This window comes from Alligator mississippiensis, chromosome 6 (genome assembly GCF_030867095.1).
Source record: "Alligator mississippiensis isolate rAllMis1 chromosome 6, rAllMis1, whole genome shotgun sequence".
NCBI classification, from domain to species: Eukaryota; Metazoa; Chordata; order Crocodylia; family Alligatoridae; genus Alligator; species Alligator mississippiensis.
The window spans coordinates 5,040,234-5,059,261 of NC_081829.1; the positions used below are offsets into that span (position 1 = coordinate 5,040,234).

General features: G+C 56.2%; 1 protein-coding gene across 13 annotated transcripts in view; it reads right to left on the bottom strand.

Annotated features, from left to right (window-relative positions):
- The window catches only part of MACF1 (microtubule actin crosslinking factor 1), a 222,488-nt gene that overhangs the window by 153,434 nt on the left and 50,026 nt on the right, over nt 1–19,028 (bottom strand). For 2 of the 13 annotated variants that reach the window (XM_059729558.1, XM_059729553.1), the window contains exon 1: nt 13,793–13,910. The exons of 10 other annotated variants lie outside the window; for them this stretch is intronic. In XM_059729558.1, coding sequence (XP_059585541.1) covers nt 13,793–13,895 — 103 coding nt within the window. In that variant the 5' untranslated portion in view covers nt 13,896–13,910. Of the gene's footprint in view, nt 1–5,568; nt 5,657–13,792; nt 13,911–19,028 lie in introns of those variants that run through there. One more of the 13 variants, XM_059729555.1, reaches the window with a different exon arrangement.

A 19,028-nucleotide genomic window follows, 5' to 3' on the forward strand; every position in this document is an offset into this window, starting at 1 on the left:
ACCCTGCTTAATTCTGACCGTAAACACAGTTAGCAGCTTATTCCTTCACTGTATTTTCGGTTCATGGGATTTTCAGGGTTTACTGCTTATTTTAGTCCCTCGGCTCAGCCAAGGGCACGTCTGGGTTCCCGAGAGCTTCGATGTCCCGGTGTTCAGCAGGGGCAGCTCCGGCATCCGGCTCGCTCCAGCGCACGCAAACAAGTTCACTTCCCTCCCTGGGTCAAGCCAAGGGGCCCGATGCCGACAAAGCGTGATAGGCAGCTCCCCTGCCCACCACAGTGCTGCGGGGAGCCGCGCTGATGCCATCCAAGACCTGGCACATGCCTGCCAAGGCGCAACGGAGGGGTTCACCGGCTGCGAGGCCAAGAAAGCACGTGGGGTGGAGCAACGGCCTTCCCGCAAGGCTGCAGGGAAGCTCAGACGAGATCGGACGGGAACATCTGGAAGAGTTTGTTCTGCCTGTTCCCACTTCAGAGATGCAAGAAACCACGGCAAGAAGCACACGAGTGCGTATCACCGGCACAAGCGCAAGCCGTGACCCGTCAGCATGTCCTGTCCAGCTGCAGGGGGGTGAGGAAGGTGGAGCCAGGGGGAGAGAAGGGCACAGGTGACACGGGGACGCGACCTGGAAAACTCAGGTAAGGAGCCTCCTGCAGCATCGGCATTTCCTTCGCCATCCCGGGAAGGACGGTCTGGATGATACTGCCAGGAGGTGGGGACACAACTGGTTAAGCATCTGGTCTCAAAGAGTAGTTATCCATAGGCTGCGGACACTGGGGGGGCATACAGAGCAGGGTCGGGTCTGGTCCTACTCGAGGATTTGCATTACCAGCTTAGCTAAGGGAATAAGAGAGAGGAGACATCATAACATCTGCAAGCAATACGAGGTGGAAGGAGCTGCATGCCCTTGGGAGCAGGGTTAGGATCCAAACCGGTGTCAATAAACTGGACAAACGGTCGCAGAATCAGAGAGCGGCGGGGCTGCAAGGGACCCGCAGAGGTCACATCGAGCCCAACCGCCTGCCTGAGGCAGGATCATCCCTGTCCAAACCGCCCCGTACAAACCAGCACCGAAACTCTCCATTCAACTACCATCCGCCCTGACAACAAAAGACTTCACAGCTTCACCTGCCAGAGGCAAAGCGGGGGACCCACGGCAGCCGACGTCCTGCTTCTACCAAAGATTGTTAATAGACCCTCAAAACCCCAGGGAGAGGGTCACGTTGCCTGCTACAAGAGGGCAACCCTCCTAGGCTGTACCAATCTGAGCATGGGAGAAAACTCCTTCCTGACCCCAAATATGACACCAGTCTGACCTCGAACAAAGGGACAAGACCCTCTAGCCAGGAACCTCCAGTTTTAAGTCCCAACAGGACCGTTGGCACCATCCCCAGTCAAAATCCCCAGCCTTGGCTGCAGCCACCATCCAATACCCCCAAGAAAGACTTAGAAACACCCTGATACGTCCCGAGTCAATCCGCTGCAATTCAATAAAAAACAAGACGTGCTGAAGCACCACGAGCTTAAAGAAAAAATAATCAAAGACACAATTATGAAATAGGGAATGATCTGGCTGGAGAACAGCACAGGGGTAGCAGGAGCCACAGATTGAATGGGAGACAGCAACACAATACCAAAAAAAAAAGAGGCAGCTATCATTGAGGGATGTTTTAAAAGGAGGATCGGATTCCCACGAGGGAGGGAGCGGTTCCACTCCACTTAGCACCAGCGAGACCTCACCTGGAGGACTGGCTCTGGTTTCCTGCACTGCGCTTTGAGAGATGTAGATAAATGAGAAGCGCAGAGGAGAGCAGCAAGAATGGCGAGAGATTTTACAAAGCATGATCTATGGAGAAAGTTGTTTAACATTAAAAAAAAAAAAAAAGGGAGACAGAGAGAAGACATCAAGGCTTCAACTCTGTAAAAGGCAGGTAGAGAGGATTACGAGCGCTCGCTCTCCGTGCACGTGGAGGTTAGGCTGAGACTAATCTGCCTTTGGGAGATTTAGGTTAGATAGTCTTCCTACCTAAAAGGGCAGGTGAGCACTGGAGCAGGAGGAGGAGGGAGGCTGTCGCATCCACATCCACGGAGGCTTTTTAAGAACAGGGTCGACAAGCTCGCCTGGGAGCTGGCCGAGGCGCGCGCGCTGTATGACAACGATGTCCCTGCCACCCCTGCATTGCTCTAGTTTCCAAATCATGCTCTCACCCAGACCAACCTCAGATCCATCCGGGACCAGAGGTTCAAACTTGCCAGACTCCAGGCACCGCTTGGAGCTCTCATCTCCTCCTTGACTTGGGGAAAAAATACAAGAGCAATTCTTCTGCAAAGAGCTAAGCAAGCCCACAACGTTGCCTTCACTCTGGATTCCTATCTGACGTCTCAGGGTTGACCTTGTGCAGCACGTAGATGTTTGCACACACAACAGTGCTAATACTGTGTGGCGCCTCGGGGGCAGATCCAGGGTAGGGTACACTGGTGCATTTGCCCCCCGCAACCCCTTTTCATTTCTGCTCCACCCCACGTTTCAAACCGGCTGCCTGGCAAGGGCAGCAGCATTTCTAGGCAGGCAGCGCTTGACTTCATGGCTCATTATCATCTACCTGATCCCTTCTAAACTCTGCATCCCGCAGGTGTTAGCAACCCTCTCTCCTCTTTAATGGGCTTGCTGCTCCACCAATCCAGCTACCCTTCGCGCTGCCAGGCTGCAGTCTGTTGGCTGCTCCTGGTCACGAAGCTCCTATTTCACAGCCCCGCGGGTTGTGTTTTTTTAACTCAGTCCAGTGACGCTATATTTGATTTTGCTTCAGTCTTAAACAGAAGACTCCAGCCGTAGGCCCCTGGCATAGGGACCACGGCGCGCCATGCATAAAGGGTGATTTCACCACGACCTTTGCAAAGATGTTACCTCGCTGCGAATGCCCCGATGCAGAAGCAAGCAGCTCATTCCCAAAAATAACCCTCAGCTCCGATGCAGCACTTTTCATCTCCCTGTGATGCAGAGACAGTTTACAAAGGTCAGAGACCCTTCAGGTGGGAAAACTGAGGCACGCAGGTGCTGTGATCAGCCTGAGGCCACCTGGCAAGCGAGAGCCGAGAACAAAACCCAAGGTCTGCCCAGCCCCAATCCGGTGCTCTAGCCGCTAAACCACACTGCCTCTCTTATAGCAGTCTCCCCTGCATCAAGGAAATCTCTGGCCAACTCCTGGGTGATTGAACCATAGCTAAGGATAAGCCCAAGACGATGCCCTCTCATGGCTCATGACTGACAAGATCTATCCACTCCAGTCCCCACCCTGTCCCACCACGTGCATCCTCCATTGCAGCCGCGTCCACGTCTCGGCTGGGATTCATGAGGCTCGCCCGCAGGGTCCCCAAGAGCTGGTCATTAGTATGAGCATCCTCAGCACTTATCAGCTTGGGGGAAAACTCTGCTTCTAGATTCACATAGGACAAATACCTTGTTCATCCCCGTCCTCCTGGGCCAGGTCAGGACGACTCCTTCAGTTTCTTCCCCCACACTATGTCCTGCCTTGTTTTAAAGTCCCCAGCTGCCAGGCCTTTGGCCAAGTCCCTCAGGGACTATTATTAAGAGACACCTCCAGCCCCTGTCGTGCTACACACTGCATGAGATGAACTTATCACAGAGACATGCCTCCCTGGACAGGGGCAGCTTCTGAACAGCAAGGACGGACGGGGGAGCCCAGACATTTACCCACCAGTTGGGCTCCTATGCGAGGCCCCTCTCCTCTCGCATACAGCACAAACCGCACGCAGGCAGCAGCCGAATGGTACCTTGTGAATGGCAGCAGAGGAAGGGGCTAACATTTTGGCTAATAGCATGGGCAGACCCCTACTCTAGGACCAGAGGAGTGGAAGGGACTTCCTGAGACATCAGCCCCAGTCCCCTTGGAAATGCACACACACATGCATGCATGCATGCATGCACACGTGTCCCTATTCAGCTCTGGATATCTGGCTTATTTTGTGTCTTAAAACACAAGAAAAAGCTGGTGGAAAAGCCAGTAATCACAAGACCAGTGGTGGCCCCTTGGCAAACATTCACCTCTTTACCATTCAATGCAGGGTGGGAGACTGTTATCTTTGCAGTCCAGCTCAGACCATTGTCGCGCACAGAGCCGAACCAATCTATGTAAATCCAGTACAAACACACCGCAGCCATCCGGCATGCGGTACATGTATGTGTGCACGCGTACCTGTCTCTGAGCAAGCACGTGAACAAGCCTGGGTGCAGGCGTGTGCAAGTCTCACCCCTGTGCCATGCACCCGACCCCGGTGCCAGCCTGCTCCCCGCCGTATGGGGGGGCAACAACCTGGCCTGTGGGGTTCGTGCAGATGCACGTGCACACACACTTCTGCTCAGGCCTCTTCCATGCCTGTATCTGATCCAGAAAGAAGTAGCCCCGGCCTTAGCAGCGGATCCTAGTGACCTGTGAAGACTCGCAGATTAGGGGGAGGCAGGACGGCTCAGTCAGACCTCACCGAGACATGGGAGCTGGCTCTCGGAGGCGGGGAACAGCCTCCCTGTTGAAGGACTGGGAGCAGACAGTGGCTAGCTTTAAGAGTTTGCTGAGTTTTATGGCAGATTATACATGGTGCAGCGGAGGGCGGGGGGGGGGCTTGCTAGCTTTGAAAGTCCCTTTGAGCATCAATGTTCCTCAGAGATGCAGTTTCAGAAACCCCCTGGCAATATTGGTTCCTGAAATAAAGAAAAGGCAACAAAGAAAAATGTCCTCTCTTTTGTTTTAAACTCCGGCAGGCAACTACCAGGCTCCCAAACTTCCTGGACAGGCCCTCTCTCTCCTCTAGTTAAACATCACTCCTGCGCTCAAAGCACCCAACAGTGGGGCTGCAGGGCTGTCGACCCAACCCCAAAGGCTGGGCCTATGCACCATCACCTTCAGCTCCTAATCCTCCTCCTCCCCCACCCCATAAATCCCAGGGGCATCCCTCACCCCCCCTAAGCCTCGTCAGTGCCACCCCACCTCCCAGAGAAAGCCTCCCACCTTCCCAGGGCCTCGCTCTGCGCCGAGACGGCCCTGAGAGCATTCAAAGCATTGACGTGCAAAGTGTAGCAGACCCCAGGACGTGGGATCTCCGGGCCGGCTGCCCTTCTCAGCTCACTCCTCCCTTCCTCTCCACCCAACCGCAAAAGCGGGCCCTGAAAAGAAGAGACTGCCAGGTGGGGAAAACAGAGGGGTACCATACAAGATTGCTCCTTACACGGGGTAAACCAGCCGGCACCACGGGAAAACACACAACCCCGGCACCACGGGAAAACATGCAGCCAAGATGTAGCTGAACTGCTGCAGCTGTATCCCTGGGTCACGACGCTCCCAGCCCCCACCCTCCAGCTAGAAATGCCACCCTCCCGCAAAGCCACAGTCCTGGCCTTGATAGCTCTTCCTTCCTGCTCTGTGCTGCGTGGGCCCGAGACCTTGCAGTTCATAGGAGCTAATAAAAGGGCCTGTGTGCTACACCCCACCCCCTGCCGCGCGCCACCTTCCTGGTTCCAGCCAGGCACTACACAAGGAGACCTGTACGCACCCATGCAGCACATGCGGCACACCAGGTGTGCCCTGAGCTCCCGCTCCTGCCTGTAGATGTGCCATGTCTCCATCCTGTGCTCTCGGCATCAGCAGTCGAGTCCCCAGTGTGCACAGGAGCCGTTACACCAACATCCGCCACAATTGAAAGCGCCCGCTGGTCGCACGCCGGCTGGGTCTGCCCCCAGCGAGCGTCATCCAAACTTGGCGATGACTCCTTCCAGTTGCAAAAAAAGCAGTTCCCCGTCAGGGCATCGCTCCAGACACCCACCGATGCCAACGGCTGCCCTCACACCCTCTCGCCTTCAGGACACGTTCTCACCCTGAGGTGTCGGGGGCAATTTCCAGCCCCTCCCAGCTTCAGAGGTGCAGGAAAGCACCAAGCCTTGCAGCTAAAGGGATCGCGCTGCAGGTGATGTGCCCAAGCAAAGTCGAAACAGCCTCGCTTTTCAGCCTGCGTCCACAGATCCCCTCAAAAGCCCCTAGCCCCCTTCCAGTGCTGCCGGAGTCGTTGCACTTCCCGGTGCAGAACTGGTGCAGACGTTGCCCAATATCCTGTTGAGCCACTCGTTAGATTTGCCCTCAGCAGAAGAGTGGTGCCATCCCCTTTGACCCGGGAGGAGCAGGGCGGGACGCCCAGCAGGAGGGGCTTGCAAAACCACCTGAAGAGCCAATGCCCGCGTGTTGAAGACGAAGGTCCCGACCTACCAGACAGGTGCTGCTCTTCCACAGCCCGGACATGCAAGGAAAGGGCTACTACTCCCTGCTCCGAGTGGCCCGAGACCGTGCAAGAGACATCCTGCACAGCCACGCGGCTCCAGGGCAGGTCGTGCTGACTCCCGGCACTCGGGAGAAGGAGGCTTCCCGGTATACCTGCTTTCCAGCTCCAAGCCTTGTAGAGCCCGGGTCTGCCAGTGCCCAGCGGGTACCAACAGCACCGTGAACCCGGAGAGCCAGGAGACGGCTGGTCCCCGCAGCCAGGCCGCTGGCTTGTTTTCCAGTTCTCAGCTAAGTGCACCCGTGCCGCCAGCCCTGGCTGGGGAGAACAATGATGGGTTTTGTCCCTGGCACCAGTCAGCCAGCAGCTTCTTCAATAACAGCATTTCCCCATCGCAACCAAGTCCCAGGCCCTGCGTGGGGAGGCTGGGATCCTGCACACACAGCGCTCCGGGAGAGATAACGGGACGCTTTATCACTGCTCTTCCCTCTTCCCAGTCTAAACGCAGCTCCTCTTCAGGCTCCCCACCAAACTCCTGCTCCGCAGACCAGGGAAATGCTGCTCTGGCGCCCAGGCAGGGCAGGCCGGACGTCTTCTGAGCCGCGCCGGGCAGCTGACAGCCCCAGGTGCTTTGCCTCGGAGGACGCTGCCGGGTGGACGCGCTCTCCCTTGCTGCTCCGCACAGAAGGTGCTTTTGCCCCGGCTCCCCCCAGCACGGCCCAGTGGTTTCTTCAGTCCTAATGAGATTACACCTCCCCCACCTGCTGCCACCCTGCCGGCTAATTCTAATGCCCCGTTACTCCTCGCTAACAATATTAAAGCGCTGCAGGCTTATCTCTCCCGGGCTAATCTTTTCCAGAGTCACCCTGATAAGCAGCCTGTTGCGGCTCCCCCTCCGCTCCTCTCCCCAGCCTCGCCGAGGCTCGCTGGCTGCCTTTCCATCCCCAGCTCCTCACCACCCAAAAGATATCCAATCAGCAGCCCGGCATTCCAGACAAGAATAGCGGGCAGAGGCGAAGCAAAGCTGCTATTGTCAATGACCTGGCCGGCGTACAGGGACAGGACGCGGGGCGAAGAAAGATTGCAGCGTCCAGAAGAATTTCACCCGGGACTGCGGTCAACGGGACTAATGAGAGAGAAAGCCATACTCACCCGCTCCAATAGCTCTCCCCCGGGCGGTAACCTCGCTGGCAGAGGAGTCCGTTCACGAGAAGCCTGCTTGCAATGCCCTGCTCTGCCCCCGACTCCCTGTGACCTTGGGCACATTACTTAACCTGCGTGCCTCAGTTGCCCATATGTAAAACATTATGGCTACTATCACTTCCCCACCTCCCAGGTCAGGCGGGGATAACCCATGAGATACGGCGAGCTGCTCAGATACTGGAGGGCTGTGCTAACAGGCATCTCCACAGGTATCCACGATATACAGAAGTCTTAGTATAGACAGCACTGTGGCTCGCTGAATCAGACACTCTGGCAAAAATACTAGGACTGTGTCTATTCCCACCCCGCGCCCCAGGAAGGCTGGCAGAGTTGCACCCATACGGGAACACGCTTCCACACGTGTGCTTTGCACAAAGAACAGAGCGGAGGCCCAGGAGCACAGGCGGGTCAGACCCGGACGAGCTGCCACCTCGCGGCAGTACACGGTTTACCTGGCTGATCTGGATGGAGACGTGTTTGCCCGTTCCCAGGGGGCCCACCTATAAAATACCTTGGGTGGGCTGGACCTAAGAGAAGGTGCCAGCTAACGGGGAAACATCACCACGCACAGTGATAATCTGGGCTGAGCCCGTGCCCGGAAGCAATTCCAGGAAACGGGGCCCCGTCGGCTCTGCAGAAAAAGCGAGCTCGGTTTAGCCATTTGCACGTGAAGTCAGAGCCTGCGTGCTGGGCTGAGCAGACTGTCCCGGCCCATCGCTGAATAGCACGGCCCAGGCACTGCCATCCCCTCTCAGCCTCTTAGGTGTCTGCCGGCTGTCGGAGGAAGGTGCTCACAGGATCCAAGCGGAGTCAGGCCACCATCTGTTCACCTTGACGGGGGTCCCTCGTGGCAGCCGTCATTGCCTTCAGAGCCATCGGAACAAACAGATTTGGGGAGGGGGAAAGAACAGCCTTAAGGAAAGCCTGTTTTCAGTGCACGCTCGGGCACGTGAAGCACACCCAGGCACGTGAAGCACACCCAGCTAGAGAGACAGCTTGGGCTGCGTGAACATGGAGACTCTTTGGGTACAAGGTGGGAGAGCAAAAGTTCTCCCCCTCCCTTGCGACAGATGGGCTAAGCGGCACATAGCGGGGAAAAGCAGCGGCAGGAACCACCAGGGAAACTCAAGTCCGCTCTCATTTCAGGGCAGTGAGCCCTCTGGGTCCCCTCTGGGTCAGGGTCCACTACGCAACCAAGACTGCCACGAATGCAAAGGGGATTGTTTCCTCCCCTTCGGGGGCAGAGATGACCTCTCCCGGTCAAGGCTGGGATGCGACTGCTGCCACTTCTTCCCTCTCCTCTCCCTGCTTTGCCTTGCATTTCTCAGCTCACGGCCCCAGCTTCCCCTGAGGGTCCCGGGGGCACACGACAGGGAACGAGTCCAGCACAGGCCTCCTCCTGTCCACTTCACTCTTTCCCAATGCAGTTTAGTCAGACGCCACCGGCTGACTGCACATTAATCATCTGTCACACGGAGATAAGTCTAAACCCAGCCGCGTTCCCTACACCCGTGATTCTCAACCGGGTGCTGCAGCCCCCACGGTGCCCTGAGACCCTTCTAAGGGTGCCACGGGGTGCTGCACAACGTTAGCCCTATTACAGGGGCGGGCAATTATTTTGGGCAGAGGGCTGCTTACTGAGTTTTGGTGAGCCATCGAGGGCCACATGACAAGCAGCCAGGGTCAGATAAATATTAATTTTCTAAATTTTCTAGGTGTCCCACGGGCCGGAGAGAATGGCCTGGCAGGCCGCAACCGGCCCGCGGGCCGCATTTTGCCCACCCCTGCCCTATTAGGTGTGGCAAGCACGACTCAGAAGATAAACCCAGAGATTTCAAAGAGGGATTCAGTGCCCAAAACCTCCTGACCAGCTGTGGTCTGAGTGCTTGCAGCAGAAAGATTGCTCGAGCGTTTTCCCATAGTCAAAAAAAAGGAGGAGCTTTCGAAAGCAAAGACCTGGCATTTCCCGCGGGGGGCTGGATTCTAACAAGGGGTCCTTGAGTCTAAAATACAAAGTTGAGCACCGCTGCTCCGCATGAAGGCGAGCGTCCTTTAGGATGTAAAGCAGGTGTCCTGTCTCACCACGGCTCTGGGGGCTGCATAGGCCTTCTTCCCCTGAACGGGGAAAGGAAAGGGGCAAGGCGGGCCACGGGGATGTTCTCGGAGGCTGACATGATAGCTAACCTGCCTGTTCCCAGCTGTGGCTTCCTACACGATCTGCTCCCCATCTGCCTGGGGAAATGACTCCCAAGCCTGTCTGATCCCCCCGGCTGCCGCACGCCGTCGGGATTTACCAGTTGTGCTACCAGCCCAGTCCCCCCCTTGCACTGGGCACGCGGCCAGCGCAGATCTCCCGCACAGTCCGGGCTTACGCTTGAAGGGTTGAACTTGTGTTTTCCAAGGCCTCAGGGCTATGGGAGCCCTACCTGAGGCTCTGCCAGGAAAATGGAAAAGGGAGATTATTTTTTCTCTGCTGCTTTCTAATCGCCGAAATCTCAGGCCTAGCCGGTCTGCTCTTCCCTGGCTTCGCTACCGCTTCAAAGATGTTTACGGCTAACCTCGACGTCTTAATCCAAGGAGCGACGGTGCCAGCTCGAATGGCAAAACTCTCAGGATACAGGAAGCTGGCATTACAAAGGTGTTCCTTGAATGAAGCATTGAACCATCGGACTAAAAACCCCCTTTCTCCTTGCTCACTTCTATGCTGGGCTCCTGCGATGACACTGCCTCTCTGGGTTTTCCCATCATCGTGAAGACAGGACTTAAATTCTTCGTGTGAAAAAACAAGCAAGGATAAAAAAAAAAAAAAAAAAAACTTGGGGGAAAGGACCCTTTTGCCCTTAGACATGCAATGTCAAGGAAGCAAAAAAAGGGGCTAGGTCTCTCTTGCTTCGTTGCAGGTTGCATTTAACGTCGGCTAGGCGTGTTGGAGTAAGAGGGGGAATGAATAGCGGGGGTGGGAATTGAAATGTTTGCCTCTAACTTGAGCAACGGCATGAACAACCATGGAAGCAAAGAGCTTAATGAAGAGGATGCAGAGAGGAAAGAACATGACATTCAACCCGGAACAATGCAGGTCAACATTTCTGATGCAAAATCCTCCAGCACCGCGACATATAACAAGAGAGAGATGCTTGGAAAGCCGCGATAACAGGAGAGAGGCTGGCGCAGGAAGATGTGCACATTAAGCACACGGCAGAGAACGGCAAAGCATCGGCAGCATTTAATTATATCAAACAAATTAGAAGGCGATGCCCCGATCCTCCTGCATGCTTGGAAAGCAGAGAGCTGGGCCGGATAATGAATGATCTCTACTGAAAAGGGAAATTTAGGCCATTTACTAACAAAAAAAGAACACACCGATCAGATAGGGCTCACTTTTTCCGCTCACCTACAGCTCAATAGTTTTTATAGAGTGGGGAAAGTTTCCTGGGAAACACCAAAGAATAGAGGTTGCTGAGTTATTCAGGGTGTGAGAGGCAGGGAAGAGACGGTATCTCTGGGAAGAAATGATGAAATCCATACATGGCGCGGAGATGAGCAAGCTGTCAAGCAAATCTGTCTGCGGCAGCTTTGACATTGAAGGGATTAAGTGAGGAAGGGTTACTGGGTTAACTACAGAAAGTGCCACTCGCTCTGCCGAGCAGGTCACACTGCACACCGCTGGACGGTGGCATTTTTATGCCCCGCACAATTAAAGCTAGGGAGCTGGAACAACCCAAACGGTGGTTGCTTCTGATGCCTTTGGAGCCAGCATCTTCTTGGGAAATGCACTTTATGGTGGTTGCTTCTTCCAAACCCTCTGATGCTCCAGTTTTGGAGAGGGGGGACTGTCGTAGGAAAGGTGAGAAAAACCTCGCCTGGACACTGGTCCTCCATCAATGCAATGCACAGCTTACATGGGGAAGGATCACCCTGGACACGTCCACTGAACCGGGCAGTGCTCTGTGAAACCAGTGCTCCACCCGGGCGTCCGCAGCGACAACCCCCAGCCAGAAGCCGAGAAGCACATGGGAATCAGCTTTCGAAAGGGTCCAGCACGGACCAGCGTCTGGGGAGCAAACAGCCCACGAGGATGCACCTTTCTTCTCTGCTGAAAGGCACGGGGCTGGAAGGGCAAAAGGGTCCATGCTCTAAAAAACACAGGGACAACTGGCTTGTTCACGTGGCTACCAGACCCGGCATGCAGCGAGGCCGTGGCAGCGTCTCTGTAATGCTGCCAAGAAGGAGACTCGCCCTCTTCTCATCATGAGCATCTGTTTGAACGGATGGACACGAGGACGGGTTATGACACATAATAGCCTCCTCCCATGTGCACGTTCCCGATCGTCCCTGAAGACTCACCCAACCCATTTCCTGGGTCTCTTTTCCACCTCCTTTCCCTCCAAAGGCTAGCTGTAGGGCACTTCACTCTAGGATCTAGAGGTGGTAGTGGGTCTGATGCAGATCCCAACCTAGCCCCGATCTCTATAACTGCCTGAACAAAACCCCCTGGACCCAAACATTTCCAAGCCTGGGGAGAACTCAGACGCCAGCTTTCCATGGCACAGCCATTGCTGCAGTAAATCACTGTTAACCCCCTGCACTGTACATTAGTGAACTGAGGCTGTTGAGCCCTTGGAAGAGCTGGGCAGGTGCAAAGATGCCATATCTGCTTCTTGTGGGCAAGCACTGAAGGATCACACTTCCCCTTCCTCCAGGATACCTCGACTGTCCGGCCTGGTGACTTGTCCATCAGAGATCATCCTGCAGCTAGGACATATTAATGCTATGGGAATAAGCTAGGCCAAGACACCTCCTCAGACCCCCCACTGCCTGGAGAGCAGTCCTTTCTGTGCACCAGGCTCCTGAAAAAGGGGTGAGGAACAGAATCATAAAAAATTAGGGGTTCACAGTTGTTAAGGGGCTGGAAGGGACTCAGGAGGTCACATCCAGTCCAACCCCCTGCTCAAAGCAGGACCAGCCCCAACTAGATCATCCCAGCCAAGGCTGTGTCTAGCCAGGTCTTCAAAACCTCCAAGGATGGAGAGTCCGCCACCTGTCTAGGTAACCCATTCCAGCGCTTCAGACCCCTCCTAGTGAGAAAGTTTTTCCTAATATCCAACCTCAGCTTCCCTTGCTGCAACTTGAGCCCATCGCTCCTCGTTCTGTCATCCCTTAGCCCGAGTCCCTGTCATTTTATGTCCGTCCAGGGAAAGGGAGAAGGGGAAGGAAGGGCTAACGATCAAGGAGGGGTGTCTGAAAAAGGCTGGAAGAAGGCAATACCTGCTGAAGAAGGACAAAAAGGACAAAAAACAGACTGGGATGGGGGGGCGGGGAAGGGGGCAATGTTCCTATTGCCCTGCAGAGACAGGGCAACATCCAGGTGATTCGCTAATGAATCCTCAGACCTCACGCAAGAGAGAAGCCCCCGGACAACCGCTAATGAATCTTGTGCCGCACGTGAGAGAGAAGCCCCCGGATAATCACTATTTGGAGAAGCTGAGGCAGAGACGTGCTCAGCTGCCCGGTGCATGAGTAACAGCACAAAACAGGAGCCAGGAGTGTTGCAGAACTGAGCTCCCACTAGCCGGGCGGGCGTGGGCGTCTGTCTGTCTGCACAGAGGCATTAAGATTTTATTGTAAGAAACCACCATGACATGCACTGTCTGCCCCTGCCCAGGAGGGACCGGGGTGAGGAAGAAAGCAGGCAGACAAAAGCCCAGAACCAGGACAGACGGTGCCGCCACCCTGCACGGGACCGGGTGAGACCCTGAAACAAGGCCCCTTCCTTTGCCGACCGTCCCGACAGATCCTCGCTCGTCTTCCGAGCGCTTGCAAGAGCCCCTTTCCCGCAGCCCCACAGAAGAAGTATTTAGCAACATTTATTCAGAGATTTCTTCTCAGTCTGGGAACAGCCTGGCAGGACCCAGCCCTGCCTCTCCTGCGTGGCGGGAGGCGATGTGGCTTCTCCCCAAAGGAGGAGGGAAGGGAGGAGAGAGCCAAGTGAGACAGGGCAGGAAGTGGAGGGAGAGACCAGAAAGCAGCAGCCTCTTCCTCCTCGCTTCCAGGTCTGAAGCCCCCGAGAGCCCTGTGTCTTGAACATGGCCACAAGCCACCGCGACTTCCGGGAGGAGGGAGTCCAACCCGCGCCCCCGCGACCGGGTGACGACATCCATCTGGGTACCGCGTGCCCCCTCCCGCCCACGTGCCAGCTGCTCATCACCCCTTGCGCGCTCTCTCGACCTCTTGCTCACAGGCAGTCGCCGGCACGCTAGGGCGCAAAAGGGCTGGGAGGCGTGAACCCAGGGGGGAAGAAGCGTACCTGCTCTCGTCCTCCTCTTCCAGTACAAGATGCCAGCGATGCCCAGAACGTGACTCAAGATAAAGACCGTGGGCGGCAGAAAGGCCCCGTCCAAGAGCGGCATCGTCACCTAGCCCCCACCCGCGGGCCGCCGTCCCGTCCGGGTCTGGCTCCAGATGCCTTTCTCCTGAGGTTACCGCTGCAGGGGTCCCGCTCCCTCTTCCCCCGTGATGCTAGAGGCAGGCATCGAGCTTGCAGCGACGAGCAAAACTTCCTGCCGGCTCGCACCGCGCGCGTCTTCTCCCTCCCGGGAGGCCCCTCTCCTCCCCCCCCGCCTCTGACAGGCACAGTTACAGCCAAGGGGACGCTCGCCGGTCTCAGTGCTCCTCGCACAGGGCTCGGAGACGGCAAGCGTCAGGCTGACTCCAACATCTTTCCTTGGCATCCACTGACGTGCTGAAGTGCTTAAGCTGCACCCCCCCAGTGAAAACGTCATGCTCCTGACTTTCCATTCCTAACCCCTCTGGAATGCCTGCTCTCCACCCGCACGGGCCGGGGAAAAGGATTCAGTGCCGTCGGCCTAAGGCACGAAACCAGAAAGACCTGGACACGCTGGCCTGGCCCCCAACCCTCCCTGCTCCGGGACCAGAGTCTGATGGGTGTAAAGGGAAACGGGCCCAATCACTTCTAGAGCTTTTTTGGATAAAAGCAGCCCCTTTTGCCTCTGCACGGGCTGAATGCAACAGGCTGGCCCGCAGGTAGGCAGGCGTTAATCTGCCAATTCCCGCGACCTGGCACCCAGTTACGCCACTATGGCGTTTGGCCCATCGCATTACCAAACCCTTATCTTGAATGCGTTCTCATGCTGATTTGCTGGAGGGCAACGACCCAGTTTGCTGCTCCAGGGCCGGCCCCGAACAATACCCGACTGATTCGGGCGCGCCGGTAGCGCTTGGGTATCTTTCAAGGACAGCGGAGGCACGTTGCAAGCTCTGCACCTGCAGGGGGCACACATGGTCGGCGGGCAGATCCGCCGTCCCAACCCTCGGCCGGGGGAGCTAGCAGACAGCGCACCGTTGTTTCAAACTACGAGATGATTTGGAGCTTTCTAGAGGCTTGGGAACCCGTTACGGCCGCTTGCATCGGCGCGAACAGGAAACAGCCAGAGCCCGATTCATTTTAACATCAGGAAATCCTGCTCCTGGCAACAGTCACATAAAAGTGCAGCAAAGACAGCTGAATGTGAAGTTTGCACAAGGCGCCCAGTTAGGTAACTTGGCGCTGTTGTTCCTTTATCCCGGTTCTTCCTCCCTCCTGGAAAACACAGCCCAAAAACTTTGCAAGGGTCTGCAGGGATTTCTTGCCCTAACCCTCATTTTTAAGTAGCAGCTGGGTATCTCTTAGGCTACCTGACTGGTGAATAGGCAAAGAGAAAGTTGCTAAAACTGAAGATCTTGGGTTTTGAGAAGGAACGTACCGCTTCAAGGATTAACTCCTAGCCATGCATTTGTTTCGGCTTGTGCACTGGGGACAACCTCCACAAAGCCCTGCTAACGGGGAAGGAAGGGCTGCGTCGCGCCGGTGTGAGAGCCCTCACGAGGAAAAGGAGAAAATGAGGAAAGCCCACGTTCCCAGCCCGATTGACTACGCTGCCCAAATAGGATGGGAAAGGCAGACAGTAGCTGAAAGAAACAGCTGGAAGAAATATAATCCTTTGGGAAGGGCCAAGGAGGCTGATGTTGGAGCTTGCAAAGCTTCACGGGCTGAACAAGTAAAGGAAAAGGAGATTCCAGCCCGGGGTCAATGTTAACAGAGCTGCTGCAGTTCAAGGAAACCAATTCAGATAAAAACTTGGGGGCGGTTCTTCCAAGAAGCTACAAAAAATACCCAGCAGTGGGATCTCACTCAGACCCAGGTCCCATTTTGACGGGGCCATGCAAGATAAGGGGAGACGGATCTGAATGACAGGCTCCTGCACGGGCTCATTTCTACCTATTCTGCACGGCACCGTGGTGCGGAAATGAATACACGAGGTCTCACTTCAGCTCCGCAACACTCGTTGCAATGCCAGCTATTTCTGGTAGCTGGCCACAGCTGGTGTTAGTGATGTCGAGTTTGCCACAAATGAATATGCAAAGGGAGCGGCATCGCCCGGCTCCAAAACCGTTGCACGGGGGTCACTACGCTCTCTGCTTTGCATAGATGCTAGATCGGGAGTCTCGTTTCTCCTGGACACAAAAGGAACTGGTGGAACCTGCTTTTAGACAAGGAAAAGGGAGAGAAAGCCCCTAGCCTCAACAACAGAGAGCACAAGGGAATCCTGTTTCAGATCCCATACAACCCCAAACTGAAGTCCTCCGCAATCGCTCGCGTTGCTAAGCCTAGGTGGAGAGACCGGAGAGGCCCAGTTCTGGGAGGCAGCTCCGTTCTTCCCTCGGGGTGACAATACGTTATGATGTTTCATTGTACCAACATGATCATAATCGAGGGCGCCTTCCCCAGAGCCTGCTGAACCTACCCCAACCTTTTCTTTATGTTCCTTGTGCATTTGCAACCTATGCACACCACTGAGCTCCGGGGTCTGGTGTCAGACAGCTTGCAGGAAGCGGTAGTGCGACAGCAGTGGTTTAAATTCTTCAGAAGAAGGGGAAAGTCCCTCCCTCCCCAGTTATCGGGAAAAGCTGTTCCATGTAGACCGGAAACCTATATACAAAACCACAGGCCCAGGCTGGAGGCTCCTTACTGCGTCGGCTCTGCTAGAGCATAACTGTCAAACCGAAAAGCCTTGGTCTGTGTAAGAGCCTCAGACGTGGCCTGACACCACGTGCAGCAACAACCCCACGCTCGGGTCTGGTCTGGCAAACCAAGGGCATCACCGCCTCCCCGCTCCCGAGACAGGACAAGCCTCACGCCTCCGACCCCAGACTTTGGAGGTTCTGGTCCAACCGAGCCTGGATCCGAACAGCCCCGAAAGCCGACCCCATACCCCGCACCGCAAACACACCGCCGCACTGCACGGAGCGGCTGCGGCTCGTGCGTGCCCAGCGCCACAAAGGCCTGGAGCTGCAGCCTGGGATGCCGCCAACTTCCCTGAATCAATGCGTGCACTTTGCTCGTCTTACCTGCCGAGACCTGCCAAAGGGCCAAACTCGCTCCCTGCCACAGGGTAGTTTCAAAAGCTCTGCCCAGCCTGGCTTTGCATGTGCCACGAGACGGGGCTGGGAGACCACACCGCTGTCCAAATGATCCCTCTGCTTTCGAGAAAGCACTAAAGAAGCACACGCACTGTAATGATCTCCCAAGGAGTCTTCCATCCCTATTCCCCCTTGAACTCCAGCCCGCTGCTATCCCTCTACACGATCGTAAGAAAGCCCGTTCCCTGCCAGGGGTCTACGTCACACCCCACTACTTTCCAGGTGCAGCATCCTCTCTTCCCAGTCACAGCCCAGCCCTCTAGACTGGGCAGCCTTGTTTCCGCTTCCCACGGGCTGAGCGGGGAATATAGTCCTCTCTTATTTGTGTTTCCAGGACACAGTGGCTCAGTGCAGGGCACGCAACAGAAAAAACCTAGCACTGGTGCCTTGACATACCCGGGCTGGATGCGAGCACTACAGGCAATGCCGGGCGGGCGCCTGCGCACACGCACCCCTCCCCAGACACCTCGTGTGACGTGCAGCCTCTGAAAGCAGCCAGTGTAATTGAGAAAACCCTGCCTTTACTTGCAAACCTTCTGCTGATTTATACACAGCTGGCTCAGGCAGGCCCTGCAGCAGGGGCACGGGGCCAAGGCTTGTGGCACTCTTTGCCCAGGAAAGCAAAACCCGAGCGCAGCCTGGAGACGGCAGGCTTCTGGCAACAGGTGGAGGAGAAAGAGGAGGGGGCCCTAACACGGACAGGACCAGAAAGAAAGATGCAGCCAGGGAGAAGAGGGAACTCTTTTCCCCAGGGTCTGCTCTCAGCATCCCCATCTCCCCGGGAGCGAACGGTGTCTCCTTTACTTCCCCCAGACCCAGCTGCAGGAAGTAAAGGAGGCACCAGGAAAACAGAAAGCCGTGGACTCTTGTTTAAAAGCAGATCCCCCTTGGGAGAAGCGCAGCTCCCGTGCCGAGTGCGATTTCTTTGGTGTAACGTGGCTGCAACGGAGACGCGGACATCCGACCAGAGCAGTGCTTCCAGCTCCACCTGTCTGAGCGTGCCTCCAGCCAACACGGCCAACCCCAACGACCTGGAAGGCCTCCCACAATCATGATGTTGGCTCGAGATATTCTGAGGACCTCCTGCCTGCCGGGTTCCTGTCGTCCGCATCCTGGTTTCTGGGCTGCTGGGGTCATGCTTGGGCCGTAGTTTTAACCTTTCCTCTGCAATGACAAGGTAGAGGACCTCGCGCAATCACCTGACCGGGAGCTGAAGATGCAACGGAACCAGTGAATGCCGCAAGCCCTGCGCTGACTCGGGAGGCGGCCACGCCGTCTTGATAGAGCCGAGAAGCAGAGACACGAGGCAGGAACAAAGAGAAAGAGGGAGAGGATAAGGATGGAGGGAATATGAAACCATGCACAACAGCAGCAATGGAGCAAAGCGTGGAAGGACTGAAGGAAAGGGGAGGCGGCAGCTCTGGCTTTCTGCTGTGGTGTGCAATTAAGCCCCACCAAGGATGCAGATAATACAGTGGCAGTCCGCCCTGCAGCTTCCAGCTCCCCTGCGGGCACCGCCACCCCCACAGCAGGGAAGGTCCTGGGCAAGAGCAGGGCCAATGGGCACAGCAGCACAGCAGCCCAAACCCAAGAGACAGAGATTGAATCTGCTCCTTAGCCCCCCAAAAAGACAGCGTCTCCCCCCAGCCTCGACCAGGGCCCACCCTGCTGCTAGAGCAGCTCAATTCTCTCAGCTGGCACAGCCCTACTGGCACGGGAGGGCTGGATTTGGAAGAGACGGGCGGCAGAATTAGCAAATAAGCTTTCAGAGAGACGGTAGCTCGCGGGGGACCGGAAGGGAGGGGTTGACCAGACAGAGCAGAGGCATCGAGCTGTTTAATTTGCTCTCCCCCCATCGCCCTTTATGCAGGCCTGCAGCAAAGCATCTGCCCTGGCTGCTCCGTGTCTAGCATCGCCCCTTCCAGGCAGCACGCCCGAGACCCGGAGCCGTGCGGGAGGGGGTGACCGCTGCCCCGAAGGAGGGGCGCGCGTCCTGCTGCAGACAGCAGACAACGCTGGGGACGTGCACGGGGCCAAAGGACCGAGCGCGCTTCATTCCACCC